Source organism: Canis lupus, chromosome 25, assembly GCF_048164855.1.
Source record: "Canis lupus baileyi chromosome 25, mCanLup2.hap1, whole genome shotgun sequence".
Classification (NCBI taxonomy): Eukaryota; Metazoa; Chordata; class Mammalia; order Carnivora; family Canidae; genus Canis; species Canis lupus.
The window spans coordinates 42,147,825-42,165,633 of NC_132862.1; the positions used below are offsets into that span (position 1 = coordinate 42,147,825).

At 47.7% G+C, this 17,809-nt stretch overlaps 1 protein-coding gene across 4 annotated transcripts in view; it reads right to left on the bottom strand.

Annotated features, from left to right (window-relative positions):
* TEAD4 (TEA domain transcription factor 4) overlaps positions 1 to 17,809 on the bottom strand; it is a 64,237-nt gene that overhangs the window by 34,303 nt on the left and 12,125 nt on the right. For all 4 annotated transcript variants that reach the window (XM_072799388.1, XM_072799389.1, XM_072799390.1 and 1 more), the window contains exon 2: positions 4,148 to 4,406. In XM_072799388.1, the coding sequence (XP_072655489.1) occupies positions 4,148 to 4,154 (7 nt within the window). In that variant the 5' untranslated portion in view covers positions 4,155 to 4,406. The remainder of the gene's footprint in view (positions 1 to 4,147; positions 4,407 to 17,809) is intronic.

Genomic DNA, 17,809 nt, shown 5'->3' on the forward strand with positions numbered 1-17,809 from the left:
GCTGGGAACAGGGCTAATCCCCATCCTTGGAGTCTCCAGGTCTGGATTTGTCCTCTAGACACCCTGGAACCAGCCTGCTCTTCTGCCTGCCAGAGGCCTCCCCATGCCTGCTTATTCCCACAGGGCTGGCCCACCTGGAAAACAAACCCACAGCCTCTGACTGCAGGAAGCGGGATGCGTACAGGCCAGGGCTCTCAGGGTCCAAGACGGGGCCGGGGCCCTGGAGGATGGCAAGAGTGGGTCCCCCGAGGGAAGATGAGAAGACAGACGGGAGCAAAGTGAGATGAGTCTGAGTCAGTTTGGCAGCTTGTCCCTGTTCCTCCACCTCCCGGGGTCCCATCCCACACATGGGGCTGAGCTCAGAGCTATATATACCTCCCAGCTGGACGGCAGCCCCTGCTCAGGGCCCCTTCACCAGCTCCCTGCACGGTCCTGCCCTGGCTCAGCCCCCACGCCTGGTAAGAAGAGACGGGGACCAGCCAGTGTCTGGACCCTAGCAGGATCTGTACTTGGGAGGACAGGTGCCATGGGGGCTGGTGAGTCACCAGACACTGAGGAGCAGCCTCCAGTGCCCCTGCCCTGAGCCTGACCCACCTGGAGGCTGGGCCAAGCAGAAGGCGGGTACAGGGAGGAGAGGGGCAGATGGGCAGCTGGCTTCACAAAGCACACAAAGGCCATCCGGGGTGATGGGGGAGCACTGTGCTGGGGGTGGGGTAACTGGTTCTGACTACCCGATAGACTCTGGGAGAAACTCTTGGCTTCTCTGAGCTTCTATCCCTGCATCTGCAACCAGAAGTTACAATTCCTCCTTCCTCTCCCTTAAAAAGACTGAGGAGATAAAGGACGTCAGAGACCACTGCCAGCTCTTGTCTTCCTGGGCAGAATTCAGAGGCTCCTGGCCCCTGCCCCTCCCCTCCCTTCCTCCCTGTGTGACCCCACCCCTCCCTGTCTGCCACAAACAATATGGGCCAAACACCGTTTCCATCCTCCTTCCCGGCCACCCAAGGGCTCCCTTTGGCCAAACAGAATTCCAATCCAAGGCCTGCCAGAGGGCTGCAGGCATGCCTTTTCCCAACTGGGTCAGTCACAATGGTCTGCTGACTAACAAGGAAGTCTCTTAACCCAAGTCCTCTATAGGTGAAGCGGGGAGAGAAATTATCTACCCATAACAACTGAATAAAACTAACTAAGCACCCCCCAAATGTCTACTGCAGGTGAACAGATAAACAAAAGGTGGGCTATTCATACAGTGAAATGTTATTTAGTTGGAGAAAGGAAGTTCTGCTATAGGCTAAAACACGAAAGAACCTTGGGGATGTGATGCCAAGTGAACTAACCCACTTCTGTGGGGTACCTAGAGCAGTCACATCCACAAGACAGAAGGGGAGGGAGTGTCAGGGGCTGGGAGGAGGAGGGAATGAGAGTTAGTGTTTAGTGGGTATGGAGCCTCAGAGAAGGATGGTGCTGGTAGTTGCACAACGTAAGTGTACCTTACGCCACCAAACTATACACTTAAAAATTGTTAAGAGAATAAATTTTAGGACGCCTGGGTGGCTCAGCAGTTGAGCATCTGCCTTTGGCCCAGGATCCTGGAGTCCCGGGATCGAGTCCCACATCAGGCTCCCTGCGTGGACCCTGCCTCTCCCTCTGCCTATGTCTCTGCCTCTCTCGGTCTCTCATAAATAAATAAAATCTTTAAAAAAAAAAAGAAAAAGAGAATAAATATTACATACTATATATTATACCACACACACACACACACACACACACAAAGCCATCTCAGCATTCAAAGTCTGGTCTACCATGGCACTCCAATAAATGTCTGCTCATTCTGCCAAATTGTCATCGCCACCCCCCAACCCTGGTACCCGCAGCACCCTCAGCTTTCTCCTTCTGCTGAACACCTCTTGGCCACTTGTGTTTGCCAGAAAACTTGTTCCTTAAAGTACAAAGATGTATCTTGCAAAGTGTCATGGCTTCCCACTGAGAGACCTAGACAGCCCTCCCCACTCCCTCACACCTTCACACCTCAGCTCTGCATCAATACCCATCCCGCTCTCCACCAAAGTAGCAGAGAGAGCCCAGGATACCAGTTCTCCATTCCTCTCCAGCTCCACGGGAATAACCTAATAAAGCATTTGATCACGCACCTGGCACCCCAACCAGGAGCTCCACACACTTAGCTGTCTTCGCCATGAAGCTTCCATAGGGTCCAAAAGTAAGAAACAACCACTAAAGCAGGACGTGGTTAGAGTAGGGGTGGCCTAGGGTGGCCGAAAGAAGGCACAGATGCCACAGAAATAAGAGAGACTCTGTGGGGACCTAGCAAAGCCACAGCAGTGGGGCTGGTGAGGAGAGATGCACACTTATAACTGGTACCTGAGGATGAGACCCAGGGTCCAGCTAGCATGGACCTTGCTTCCCCCACAAGAAAAAGAAAGATTTACTGTGGCCTTGTAGGGAAGACAACAGGTAAAGGATGAGTGCTAGGGGCTGTGAGGGCCCTGTGGTGCCCCAAGGTGGTACCAAAGAGGACATGGGTTCGATCTACCTGAACTGTCTGGAACAGTGTCCTCCCCGAGCTCCTGTCCACTCAGAACCTCAGAATGTGCCTTATATGGAACCAGGATCTTTACACTTGTACCAAGATGAGATCACACTGGATTAGGAGTGACTAGTACCCTTATAAGAAGAGGTGAGGACACACCAGGAAGATGGCCGAGTGACAACACAGACACAGACTGCAGTGATGCAGCTACAAGCCAAGGAGGGCCACAGCTTGTGAGCGAGCAGCAGAAACTATGAGGCTGGAACAGATCCTCTCTCAGAACTCCCCAAAGAAACCAACCCTATAGACACCCTGACTACAGACTTCTGAACTGTGAGAAAATACATTTCTGCTGGGTTAAGCCATCTGTTTGTAGTCATTTTTTTAAAAAAGATTTTATTTATTTATTCATGAGAGACACACAGAGAGAGGCAGAGACACAGGCAGAGGGAGAAGCAAGCTCCATGCAGAGAGCCTGGCGTGGGACTTGATCCCAGGACTCCAGGATCACGCCTGGGCCGAAGGTGGTGCTAAACCACTGAGCCACCCGGGCTGCCCTGTTTGTAGTCATTTCTTATAGCAGCCCCTGGAGACGAATATGGCCAGCCCTCACGAGCCTCTCACACAGCTGACAGAGTCTCAATCTTGGGGGCTGGGGCAGACCCACGCTGGATAGGAGACAGAACTTGAATGGAAACCCTGGGGGCGGGTGGGCACCTGGCCTGGAGCCATCTTGCTGGGAGCCAGGGCAGCGCCCTCTGTTGTCAGGACTGCCCGTTACAGAAATCCTCCCAAGACCTGTTTCAAGCTGGGGGTTTATGGGGAATGGAAGCCTGACCTGGGCCTTCCAACAGCTATTCAGTTTTTGGTGTTGTTCTACTTTCCCATCCAAAGGCACAACCCCGGGCAGACTGCTTGGTCCCTTCCACATGACTCCTGGCCACAAAGTATGTCTGTATGTTCCGTATCCTTAGCCACTCCCAAAGATCAAGCCTTTCCAGATCACTCAGAGCTGGACAGGACCTTTCCTGAGTGAAAGGTCTACAGCACTCTGCTTGACCGTCTCCTGGGACACTCCGCATCTGCCTTGCAGCACTGTTACACATGTGCTCACCTCCCCCTGCCCCTGCCTACTGTGAGCAGGGGCCAGATCTTCCCCAGCTAGGCCTGACCCACAGAAGGCTCATGACAGAGTGAGCACATGAATGAGGGAATGAATGAGTCCAGTAACCACCTTCCTAACCTCCCTTCAAGGCCAAGGGTGGGGAGCTGGAAGCTGACAAAGCATTTGCCTGGGGGCAGCTTATAGAATTTCCCCAGTCTGCTCCCCAGTCTGGGAGGAGCAGGAGTGTTCTCGCTCTTCCCAAGTCTCCTACTACCACAGCTTCTCACCCACTCCAAGGCTTCTCCTCACACACCCGCCACTCCTTGGGAACCCAGCACAGAAGGACAGCTTCCACTTGATAAATGCTCCAGAGGTCATTCCCCCCCACCATTACTTGGAGAACACCAAGACTACTGTGCAGCCCACCCCTTGCCTAGGCCCAATTTTCAGAGTCGGACCATGAGGGCAGGACCCCACACCAACAGGCTCCTTACCGTACATCTTGCCCTCATCTGACAGGATGATCTTGCGCCGGCCACAAGGTGGGTAGATGGCCAGGGCCTCCTGGAAGCTCTGCTCGATGTCTGGGCTCCACACACCCTCCGCGTCATTGTCGATGGGCTTGTCCAACGCCTGGCTGCCCCCAGAGACGTTGCTCCCCTCAGGGGAGTTAGGAGGGCTCCACTCGTTGGAGGTAATGGTGCCGGCCTTGCCCTCCAAGGCTCCGCTTGGAGGAGCGCCCGTTGGACCTGTCTGGACAGAAACCACAGCACTGGAGGAAGGACTCTGTGGCCGTGGGACAGGACACCCCGAGGAGTGCCAAGCCCTAGAATCATTCGCTCTTCCTTGCTTGGCCATCCACAGCACAGGAACGTGGAGGGGAAGGCTAAAGAGTGAAGTGAAAGGTCTAGGAGGATGGGGAGGCCTGGAATCTACAGCAGGCCATTTCCCCTCTGTAGATCCCAGCTTCACACCCTGTTGGATGGGCACAATGGCCCAGGCATTCTCTGAGCATAGCTCTAAGAACCCTAAAATAGGGCTGAGAAGTAGGAGACATGGACCAAGGACCAACAGACGTTCTGGCCTCAAGTCAACAAGGAGCCAGAAGGATGCAAACTATTGTGCACTATTGGTAGAAACATAAAATAGTAACCATTACAGAAAGGTATGGAGGTTCCTCAAGACTTAAACAAAAAAACTACCATTCAATCCAGCAATTCCACTTCTGGATATAGATCCAAAAAAACTGAAAGCAGGGTCCTGAAGAGATATTTGTACACCATGTTCACAGCAGCTTTATTCACAATAACCAAGAGGTAGAAGCAGACCAAATGTCTGTGGACAGATGAAGGGATAAACCAAATGTGCTATATACACAAATGGAATGTTATTCAGCATTAAAAAGCAAGAACAGTCTGTCATATGCTACAGCATGGATGAACCTCATGGACATTATGCTGAGTGAAAAAAGCCAACCACAGGAAGACAAATGCTGTATGATTCCACTTATAAGAGGTATTAAAGTAGTCAAAATCATACACGGAGCATAGAATGCTGGTTCCCAGCAGCCGCGGGGAGGGGGAATTGAAGGGTTGTTGTTTAATGGGTACATAGTTTCACTTCTGCAAGATGAAGTTCTGGAAATCTGTCGCACAAAAACATGAATATACTTTTAATACTACCAAACTAATATACTCAAAAATGGTTAAGATGATCAATCTTATGTGTTTTTTACTACAACCAAAATTGTATATTTAAAAATAAAGGGATGCAAAATAAAATGCAGGTCACCATTCTCCCATCCCCATCCTCAGCTTGGGCTCTTTTCAAAGGAAGATTTCAGCTGTGGCAGGTTCTACCATATTCGGGCTATTGCGGGGTTGATTTGCTGGTGTCTCCAGAAGCTGACAATGCAACCCTGCCCTTTGCCACTAGCCCAAGCACAGGGCCGGGGGTCTTAAGTGCCTGAGTTCCCCAACCCTACTTGTACCCAGGACCCTCTGAGATAAGACCTTCCCAGAGCATTCCTTATTGTCTTTTCCTGCCCTATACACGAAGCCCCACATACCCCACAGCTCTTCACAAAGTAGTGGGTATGAGGGTGAGTGTGGTCAATGTCCACAGTGAAGGAAAAGGAGGAGTTGGGGATGGGGGTACAACCTCGGAGGGAGTAGAAGTTCCAAGGAACCTGGCCAAGCTGCTGGCAGACATGCAGTCTGAAGGAGGTGAGAAGTATTACAATTTAAAGCAGGAACCCCAGAGGCAATCCAGCTGAAACCCCTAGGCTTGCTGAGGCCCAGAGAAGCCTAAGGACTGGCCCAAGTTCATACAGTAAGTCAACAGTGCAGCTGGGTCTTCTTCTCTGCCCTTTCAGCATACCAAATGTTGGCTTCCTCTCTGTGGCTGTTAAAATAAGTTTTCCTTAAGGGGAACCTGAGTGGCTCAGTTGGTTAAGCATCTCCCTTTGGCTCAGGTCATGATCCCGGGGTCCTGGGATCAAACTCTGCATCAGGTTCCCTGCTCCACTTCTTCTCCCTCTGCCTGCTGTTTCCCCTGCTTGTACTCACTTGTACTCTGCCAAAACAAAAAACAAAAAACAAAAACAAAAAACAAAAACTCTCTCTCATGAATAAATAAAATCTTTTAAAAATTTATTTAATAGCCGTGGGAGGCAAGGGGGTAAGTTAATCTTAGTAATGAGGCCATTGGGTTTCAATGGCTACTCAGATGACAGCTTAGACCTGACCTGTACAGGGAGGTTGGAACTCGTACCTCAATCCTCCAAGAAAAGGCAGAATACTGACAAAATATGACAAGGAAGATCATCTGTTTTGGCCTAAGTCCTAGGTTAGGAAAAAAAAAAGAAGAAGAAAAACTGTCTTTCCTAAATATTTGTAAGCAAAGGCCTGCCTTAACCTTAAGTGGATTTGAGATTTGAATTTTACATTATTCAGGAATTCCCAGCCAATTCATGACAATAAATAGTGGTTCGCGACTGAAAAATATCTGAAAAGACAGTCTTAACCCATTGCAGAGAAGTCCCAAAGATAAAGCCTTTCTAAAAAGGATCTCAAAATCCAAAGTTGCAAGTAATAAGAGGAAACAATCTACTATGATCAAGATCCAATAGGATTAGAGCCCCAAGAACTAGAGATAACTGAACTATCAGATAAAAACTATTATATGATGGTGTTTGAAATAATTATTGACTTAAACAAGGAATTGGTAACATAAGAATTAGACACTATCAAAAAACACAAAGCAGACTGGAAAAAGAGCCAAACAGAACATTTAGAAAGAAACATTTTCATCACCAAAGTTAAAATTCAATGGTTTCACTGAGAGTAATAGCACATTAGACACAGCTAGAGAAAGAATTAACAACCTGGAGGATAGATCTGAAGATATTACTCAGAAATGTATTTTTTTTAAGTGATAAAGAGCAAGGAGAACAAAATAAGGCAGTTCAGAATACTTCTAATTAGCACTCCAGAAAGAATACAGAAAATGAAGTAGAACAACATTTGAAAGATAATGGCAAGAAAAATTTCCAGAAATAATCAAATACATGTATCTTCCAATTAAGGAACTATACTGAATCCTAATGAGGAAAAATTCAAATAAAATCAACACATACTGTAAGGACACTGCAGAATACAAAGAACAAAGAATAGATCTTAAAACATCCAGAGCGAAAAAAGGTAAATTACCTACAAAGGAAGGAATATGACATTAACTGTATATATGGATAGTGGACTTCTCAATAGTGGCACTAAAGGACCCAAGCAAATGTCTCCAAACTGTTGAGAAAAAAAATAACTGTTAACCTAAAATTAAAAACCCAACAACAACAACAACAACAACAAAAAACCCAACCAAAATATCATTCAAGAGTGAACATTAAATAGAGGCATTTTCAGACAAAGATGGAGAGAATTGGAGCGCCTGGGTGGCTCAGTTGATTAAGCATCTGCCTTGGGCTCAGGTCATGATCCTGGGATCCTGGAATTGAACCCGTATTAGACTCCGTGCTCAGCAGGTCAGGGAGCTTGTTTCTCCCTTTCCCTCTGCCTACTTATGCTTTCTCTCTCTCAAATAGATTTTTTTTTTAATCTTAAAAAAAAAAAAAAGATGGGAGAGAACTTACTACTAAACACGCTCACTAAAAAAGAAAAAAAACAGGGAAGTATGTATGAAAAGACATTACATACATGGAAGAAAGGTGAACAAAGTGGTGGTAAAAGTAAAAGTGAATCTAAGCAGTATTTACTTTATGAAGACAGTAACAACGATTATGACTAAATCTGGTCACATAATACACACTCATGCACGCATGCACACACAAGAAAAACCATGTTTTTGACCCATAATTTCAGAAGGTACTTTGATAAAATTCAAGACCCAGCCACAATAAAAACCCTTAACAAACTCTAGAAACAAAGAAATGTCCTTAATGTGACAAATGGTATCTTCCCGAAACCCACTGTGATACTGTGATTTATAATAAGAAATGTGTATTCGGTCTTTGCCCTAGTTTCTAGCACAGAGCTGCTAAAGCCTTGGGATTTTCTAAGTGATGAGAGCGATAAAGGTATCTTATTATGTGAATGTGGTGACTTTTGGAATGCACCTAAGAATGAGGGCTGGTGGCCAGGAGAACCAACCATGTAATTAGAGGGCTGGAATCTTCAGTCCCATACCACCAGCTCCTCCCCCAAAAAAAGTCCAGGAGAGCGAGAGGGACTACATGTTAAAGTAATTGCCAATGGCCAGTGGTTTGATCACTTGTGCCTATGGAATGAAGCCTCCATAAAAAACCCAAAAGGAGAGGATTCAGAGAACTGCTGAGCCAGTGAACACATGGAGATATGAGGAAAATGGTACATACTTAAAGAGGTCACGGAAGTAATATGCCCTTCCCCCAACCCTGCCCTAAGCATCTCTTCCATCTGGCTGTTCCTGAGATATTAACTTTCATAATTAATCAGTAATCTAGTATGTAAAGTGTTTCTCTGAATTCTATAAGCCACTATAGCAAATCAATAGAACCTAAGGAGGGATCATTGGAACCTCAAATCTTGCCACTGGTGTCTGGGGTCAGGGAGCTGTCTTGGGGGACTAAGCCCTTAACCTGTGGGATATGACTACCTCCAGGTAGACAGTGTCAGAATCGAACTGAATTGTAGGACACCCAGCTCATGCTGGAGACTTGATTGGTGTGAGAATGTCTTCAGCCCCTACCCCAACTCCACTCTAACACGTACACGCTGGGATTGGTGACCAGAACTTTTACATGCACAACACATACTGAACAAACACTAGAAGAATTACCTCTAAAGTCAGAAATAAGATAAAGAATGCTCACTTTCAACATTTATACTCACGCTGTAATAGAAGTCGTAGCCAACACAGTAGGATAGGAAAAGAGATGTGAAGATTAGAAGAAGTAAACTGTCATTGTAAGGAATTATGGTAGAAGACTGAATGAAAGGATTTGACAAATTACAATTACATTCTCATGATCAGAAATAAGGTATTAGACAATATAATTTTTAAAAGCATTCCGTTAAAAAAAGTATTCCATTTAGAAACTGAAATCATAATTCACTATTGATCAATCTAACAAGAGATGAGGCCTTTACAAAGAAAATTGTAACTGTTTTCAAAGACAGAGAATATTAAATAAATGGAGAGGAAACGGTGTTCATGGATGGGAAAATATCATAAAGACGTTGAATCTCTATTTAAAAAAATCATAAGTTCAATGAAATTATGACTAATAATCCCACAAGATCTTCCACAGAACTTAACAAGCTAAATCTCAGAACACAAGTTAAAACAAAGACCATTCTCAAGTTGTCTTAACTCATTCTCTTCACTCTTCTTTCTTCTCTTTGGCCCCTATTTCACCAGACCCATTCCCTAAGTGTTTTCTTCAAGGCTCTGCCCTGACCTCTCCTTTTAAACACCCATTCCTAACCCCTGGGGGATCCCCACCCATGGCTTATACTCCCATTGTGTATTTTTGATTCGCAAATCTGTATGTCCTTCTTGAGTTTAGCTATATACGGCACTGCTTACCAGGCAGGCCCAATCAGACTTCTCCAAAACTCTTCAAATTCAACTCCTCCAAAATCAAATTTTCAGCTTGCCATGGAGTCCTGCTCCTCCTCCCCCTCAGGTCTCTCAGGAAATGACACCACCATCTACCCAGAGGCCAGAAACCTAAGAGGTATTCTGACTTTTCCCTCTTATCTCCCATAAATAATTAACTGCATCCTATCTCCTCAAAGTCTTCCTGAAACCACTTCTCTATCTCAGAGCTCTCCCTAATCCAAGCTAATCTGCTAGTCCTCACCTGGGTGACCGTGCCAACCCCATGTAGACTACATGATCTTTCATGGCAGCCACAGTGTGTTTTATACAATACAAATGTGATTGTGTGATTCCTCTACTTAAAATCTTTCAATGGCTTTTCCATGATCTTAGATAAAATGACACACACCACAGTAGGACTTTATAAGGTCCTTTTTTTTTTTTAAGATTTTATTTATTTATTCATGAGAAACAGAGAGAGAGAGAGAGAGAGAGGCAGAGACACAGGCAGAGGGAGAAGCAGGCTCCATGCAGGGAGCCCAACGTGGGACTTGATCCCGGGCCTCCAGGATCACACCCTGGGCTGAAGGCAGTGCTAAACCTGCGCCACCCGGACTCTCCTTATAAGGCCCTTCATCAGCTGATTCCTGCTCTCTGGCCATGCCTTTCATGCATCTGCACTATCATCTATACTTTCTTCTTTGTACCCCCAGCCCCAACCCCCAAATGATACCCCCAACATGCCAAGCTCATTATCCACACCTAGAAGTGCTGCCTGCAGTCTTCCATCCCATCCCTCTTTCACCTAACTCATCTTTAAAGCCCAGCCAAAATGTCACTTCCTCTGGCAGGATGACCCAAACCTCAAGTCTGGACTAGGAACTCCCCTCTGTCCTCCAACAGATCCCCACACTATCTATATCTGACCCCCGAGCTCCCAGGAAGGACTGCCTCCTTCAAAGTACCTCAGACTCCATGAGGACAGGGATTGTTGTCTTTCTCTACTTAAGTCCTCAGCATACTGCACAATGAGGGGGAACAAAAGAATGAACAAAGGAGTGGATGGATATCTGTAAAGTGGCCTTTGTGAAATAATGAGTTCTCTGTGGGGAGAATGAACTGTGCTGTGTTTAGTGTCAGGAAATCAAAAAAGATATCAGTAAATGTCTGGACTTTGGCACACCAGAGGGAGAGCTGGAGTTGTATGTTAATCCCTTTGGGATTTATTTTGGAGGTTTGCAAAATGAAAGTGTAATGTCTGGAAGTCAAGAGACTGGCTCTGGTTCCAGTGTTACAAGCAACTGGGACCATGGTCAAATTCACCCATTTCTCAGACTGGGATCTAAAGTCCTTTGCGTCCTACAGTCTGTGGCTCACACTCCCTGCCCAGACCCTCCACTTCCTCTAGGAGCTTTCCTAAGTAGCCTTTAGATGAACCACCCAGACTTTCACCTGTAGCTTTGTTCAAAGAAGGAGAACTGATCTGCCATGGACAGATATCCCATATGCCAGTCGACAAGATCAGATGTTAACTAGTACAGGGCCTGACACAGAGTCAGTGCTCAGTAAGAGCCATATTAATTGTCACCATCATTATCTAAATTACAAATATTGCCTCATTTGGAAGGTCTAAAGTCCTAAGTGGACCTAATAGACACATATACCTTAAGCCTTAATGCCTAACATTGATCAATGTTAACTAATTAATAATATTAAGGTTTTTCATGTCCTGGCTTTAGCCTAGATTCGCTTTTGAGACCCGGCACTAAACACAGATGAATACCCAAGAGAGGCAGAGGTGCTATGGAGGCCAGAAAGGAGTGAGGCCCAACTTCCCCGAGACTACACAAACCCTTCTGAGAACCAGAGTCTCTGGGCCCTTCCTTCATCGGAACTGAACTAGACCAGCCAGTTGAAGCAAGTAGCTTCAGTCCCTGTAGAAGTTGGGCCCAAGACAACCACCAAACACCAGACCCAGGGGGAAGCAGAGATTCATGTCAGACACTGCCTCATGAGTGAGGTCTCTGAGGACCTGTACTTCATGTTCCCAGGATTGGGTCTGACCCAGGAAAGGGAGGGCAGGGGGTCACCCAAGGCTCCAGGCCACAGGATTTGTTACTGAAATGGAGTTGCTCCTGGGCCTGTGTGGCCCTGCTGCCCCCAGGCCATAGCCCTCAGTGGCTGGCCTCTCCCAGCCTCACCACCCATGGCCCCAGGCCTGGCAGCTGCCTCCCCTCACCTGGCAAACCTCCCACACAGCCTAGGCCCTGCAGCTAGTAGAATGGAGGCTCAGCCAACACCAGCCCAGAGAAGGATCCCCACTCCTCCTCCTTCCCCTCAGCCTCCACACTGACCCCCATGGGCCTGCCAGGACGAGAGCGGGAGGTGAAGACAGATGGCAGAGTTACGCCTGGGCCATGTGCCATGAACAGAGGAATAAAAATAATCCTTGGCTGGGCTTCCAGAGCCTGGCTGGAAGGCTTCTGGTTCTGTCCCCAGCCCCACCCAAAAGCCCACCAGATGGCCCACCCAAGGCAAACTCCAGGCTCATACAACAATCAGCTCCACCCTCAGGTCCTCAGATGCCAGTTATTCAGGAATGTTCAGAAGAAGTAGAACTTCAATTAAGATCTTTATGATAAACTCCTCAAAAACACATTCAGGACAGAAAGGGAATCATGATCCCCAGGTTATAAATGAAAAAACAAAGCTTGGGGAGGACAAATGACTTGCCCTGAGAAAGTGGCAGGACCAGATCTCATCCCCTCTACTCCTGTCCCCTACCTGGTCCAGAGCTGTATCCTCAAGACTTCCACCTCTTGCTCCCAAAGCCCACCCCTCCTGGACCCTTCCACAGCCATCCGTGATCACGAGGCTCCACTCTTCTCCCTCTGGCTGGATTCCCAAGATACAACTCAACACAGGACAGTGCCCAGTCTCTGTTCACCTGCTTCCCCCACTGGACTATGAGCTACCTGAGCACATGATTCTTTCTTATACATTAGCACCCTCCCCAAGTCTCCTGGCTCCATTCGGGGAATCGGGATAGATGTTATCCTACATTACGTAGCAGTGATCCCCCCAATTCCCTTTCCTCAGGCGAGAACAAATCTCCCACTCATTTCCTGTTATCACATTACCTCTTAACTTGTTGAAGGTCAACTCATGTTATAACCTCTGCCCTGTGCTCCTGACCCCAAATCGGAAGGGATAGAGACTAAAGCTCAGAAAGTTTCCAAGATTCTCCTGGTGTCATCCAACATTAGGGAGAGACAATTCAGAGAGGGCCTGAGACACCTGCTTGGTTATGGGGTAGAAATGGTTCTCTCTGCCCACCCCTCCCAGATCAGATTCCAAGAGCTCTGGGATCCAGGCTAAAGGTTTCAACTCTATCAGGCTCCTCATGACCTGTGATGCCTCAGCACCTGATGCTTCTCCCCTGGGGCCCTTGGAAAGAACAACCACCTTCATCCCAATGACTCCTTACCTGAGAAGCTGGGAGGAAGGAGAAAAACGGGATTTCCTTCCTGGAGACCCATTCTAATCTTCCACCATGAGTCTCAGAGGTATAAAGACAGAGGAGGCAGGGAGAGTAACTAAAGTAATCCAGGGTGGGAACAGATCCCCTCCTGCTTCAGTCCTACACATGAGTCCTAATTCAGGCTGGTGAATTTATCTGGAAGGCTCGGTTACCAAGGTCAATGGGATTATGTCTCTGAACCAGGTGCTCTGCCCAATCCAAAACAGCTGTGGTTAGACACCCTCTCTGCTGGATGGAATATGGTTCTCCCATATCAATACACTTCACAGCAAAAACAAAAATGGCCCCTCCCACCATTACCTTGGCCATTGCCCCTGGACTAGACCCTGGAGCCTAGGCTCAACCATACAAGCACCAACAGGAACTGAACCACACTGAAACACAAGTATGAGATACAGACCTCTGGGCAAACTCCTGATCTGGGGGGTGGGGGTATGTATGTCTCTAAGCCTTCACTGCCCTGACCTCATTACTTAACAAGAATGGGAGGGGCAATCAGGACAGCAGACCCCAGACTCATTCCCACTCTTCCCTTCAGCCCCCTTGGTCTACTCGGCAAGCCCCGGACCCAAGTTTACTGCTTAGGGTGGGCCTCTTCCCTGACACCACTCCATTAACAAACATCTGCTGAGGGTGAGAGAAGTGGGGCGGGGGGAGAGGAGGGTGGTCGTTCAACCAGGAGATGAAGAAGGCTGGGGACCTAACATACAACATGGTGACCATAGCGGGTAATACTGTATTATTGTAGAATTGAAAGTTGCTGAGAGTAGAACTTAAGTGTTCTCACCAAAAAGATGTGAGGCAACCGATGTGTTAGTTAACTAGATGGTGGGATCCTTTCACAACGGCATAGGTATATCAAATCATCACAATGCATACCTGAGCTTACAATTTTACTTTTAATTTCATTTAATTTACTTCAATAAAGCTGAAATTTAAAAAAAGAAAAAAATACTTTTGAAAACCCATCTGAGTACCTATTCTTGGACCAAACACCAGAGAAGGGGATTTGGGCCCTCAGGGGGTTTGGCCTTTGGATGGGGGACGGGAGGCTAAGTGCTGCAGGGTGTGAGTGGCTTCGGTGAAATCAGGTACAAGGCACACAGCTCAAGCTCACAAGGCACACTACCTGGACCCCTCTGCTGACTGTTCCGTGGACCACAGAGCAGGGAAGTAGTCTGATGCTACAGCATGCAGTACTGAAGTTCAGTGTGAAGACCAGGAGGGAAAGGGAGCAGCCCTGGGAACGACCAGCAAAGGGGAGCTAGAGGCACAGAGACCCCACAGCCTCCAGTGAAGGTCCCAGCTGGGAAAGGTGGGCATGTCAAGGTATGTGCGAAAACCCCAGAAGGGAACGCTGCCCTCTACTCTACAGGTGAAGGGATGGAGGCCCTAAGAGGCCAGAGGACTTGCCAAAGGGCCCCAAAGCTAGTTAAAACTGGGACCAAAACCAAGCCTCAACCCTGTGCTTTTTTGCTCCACAATAGCAACCACCATGGCCTTCATCGGGATGCCCCTTGAAGTGCAGGGAGAGTTGTTTCCTAGGAAGGAGGGCAGCAGGTGACTCACATGTGCAAAGAAGCAGGTTCCCCGGCCAGAAAGATTCCTCCCTCCTATTTTCATGCCTGAAACTTCACCATTAGGGTTTTAGCCTTAATGAGTCTTCATTCATTCATTCATTCATTCATTCAAAAACTGCATATGGAGCACCTACTCCATGCCAGGCATTGGGCACAAGGTCACAAAATGACAGAGTCCCATCCTCATCATCCTTCAGCCTATGGGGTTGGAGGTCCAGAGTTCCCTGTGAAGAGGCAAGTACAAGTCGGTCCCTAGTATTCACAGAATACTCACAGATTCTGTATTTGCAAATTTGTCTACCCACTAAAATTTGGAAGCCCCAGATCAGTACTGGCAGGGCCTCTGTGGTTATCTGCAGACACGCACATGCTCTGCGCCACCAAAACTGTGAGCTGCCATCACACACGCTCCCACCTGAGGCAGAAAGCAGCAATCTGCCTTCTGGTTCCAGCTCTCACACTATAAACAAGTGTTCTTTTCATGATCTATTCAGTGTCATCTTTTTCACATTTTTGTGCTTTTTGTTTTTGCTTTTTAAGATTTATTTATTCATGAGAGACACAGAAAGAGAGGCAGAGACACAGGCAGAGGGAGAGGCAGGCTCCATGCAGGGAGCCTGATGCGGGACTTGATCCCAGGACTTTGGGATCACACCCTGAGCCAAAGGCAGAAGCTCAACCACTGAGCCACCCAGGTGCCCCTGTGCTTTTTGTTCTTGATTTTGCAATTGAAAATGGCTCCCAAGTACAGTGCTGCCTGGTGTTCCTAAGTGCAAGAAGGCTGCAGTGTGCCCTACAGAGAAGATACATGAGTGTGATAAGCTTCATTCAGGTGTGACCTACAATGCTGCTGGCTGTGAGTTCAATGGTAATAAATCAGTGACATATATTAAAGAAACAAGGAGTCTTTGAACAGAAACACATATAAAACAAAGGTTCTGAATTAATCAATTTAGAACATCATGCTAGATACTCTTAGGGACCTAATCCCAATCCCCTAGAAGCAGTGGTGCAGCATCTGTTAGTCCAGCGTGCTCGGTGACTTTACAGAACCCAACTACCACACATCCTAAGAATCAAGCGCACCCAGGGAGGGTAACACATTAAACAATTACAGAAGAATATCCTGGGAGGACGGGGCAGGATTTTAAAAGACCCTGAGCCCAACACCCTGGGAATGCAACAGCTAACAGAGACAGAAATGTCAAAAGGTGGAAAGAGCTCAAATGTCCATCAACAAACAGGCACACAAAATGTGGCAAACCCACACAATGGAATATTACTCAGCTGATAAAGGAATGACGTTCTGGCACATGCTGCACTGTGGATGAACTGGAAAAACATATTAAGTGAAATAAGCCAGTCACAAAATGACAAATATTTTATTCATCCACTTACTTCACAAAATTTTTTAAGCGTACCAGGAGACAGAAGGGGAAAAGATGTGGTCAGAAATGGGGATTAGGAGACACTGGAAAGTGGCCTGTTTATAGCTGGAAATGAAAAAAGATAGCAGTGTTTGGGTCACAGGAGGCGAGTCCCTAGGGGTGAAAGGAAGGAGAGGAAGCGAAGGATGAGAAAACAAGTGGGTAGACAAATGGACCTCCATGCACTGAGCTGAGCCATGTCCTCAGCAAAACTGGCCCCAGCGTAAGTTTAGGAGGCTGGCCAGAGTTTGTGGGAGGCCTGAAGTAATACATATATATAACAAATAATATTTTTATTATGCAAATAATAAAACCACGCAAAACCTAGGTATCCCAATGCCACCCCCAGAGCAGCCTCCCTAGCAGTGCCTTGTCCTCCATTAACACACACACACAAAGCTCTGGGGAAAGTATGGCACGAGCCCGATCCACTGAAGAAGCTTCAGTCACATGATCTGAAGGAAAATCCACCTCTTAACCAGCTATGAGGCCAATCAGGAACTTGTTCTATCAGGAACCCCCCAAAGCTTCTGTTTCCTGATCTCTCAAAAAGAGAGAAGAAGCCTGGCCTGACAGAGATGAAAGGCAGAGACAAAATAGGTAAAGAATCAGGAACACAGCACAGTAGGCCTGCACCCCCCACCACCACCACCCTCACCAACCTCACAGTGTGAAGACACTTATCACACCTTGTTCCTTGACAGGACAGGGGGAGGGAAGAGAGAAAAGGCAAAGCAGGACCCCACCCTCCCACCAGTGTGTCAGAAGGAATGAGTCACAGAGAGCTGACCTGCCAGGCCAGAAGAGGGGTGTTATGGGGCAGAGGTGCCCATCTGGGCTCCAGAGGCAGAGGCCTGGCTCAGATCCTGGCTGGGCCTCCAAATGGCCATTATCCTTGAGCAAGCTATTGACCTCTCTGAGCCGGTCCCCCCAAATACATTCCAGAGGCAATAATGTTATCTCCTCCTGGGGCTGCAGCGAGGACTGAGTGTAATCGTGTGTCCCATGTGCAGACACAGAAACTGGCTCTCAGGAGGGCTCTCAAGCATTCGTGATTCTTGGCAGAATGACAGCAGGGGGCAAGGGAGGTAGGAGCCATTCCCTCTGGGACGCACTGGAGTGGAGAGGGGCAGGAGTAATGAGGGGCACAGGAGGTAAGGGCAGAGAGGGGGCAGCCGGTGGGACAAGCCTCAACAGGGAGGGGCAATGGGTAACTCAGACATGAAGAGGGAGGTAAGTGGATACAGCCTCAAGTCCTCCACCCATTCCCCAGAACCTCCAACCCCAGGGGACAGCAGGAGCTGGACCTGGGACTCTGCCCCAGACACCCACATCCTTGGAAGGGGCCTGGCCCTCACACATCCAGGAAGTGGGTCACAGCAAATGGGTGGCCCTCGGCCTCCACTCCCTAGGGCTGGCCCCAGAGCCACTAAAGAGGCTGATGAAGTGGTGATAGGGCTTGAGGCCCGAGTACAACACTTGCACAGAAGCCCCTCCAAACAGGCCCTCAAA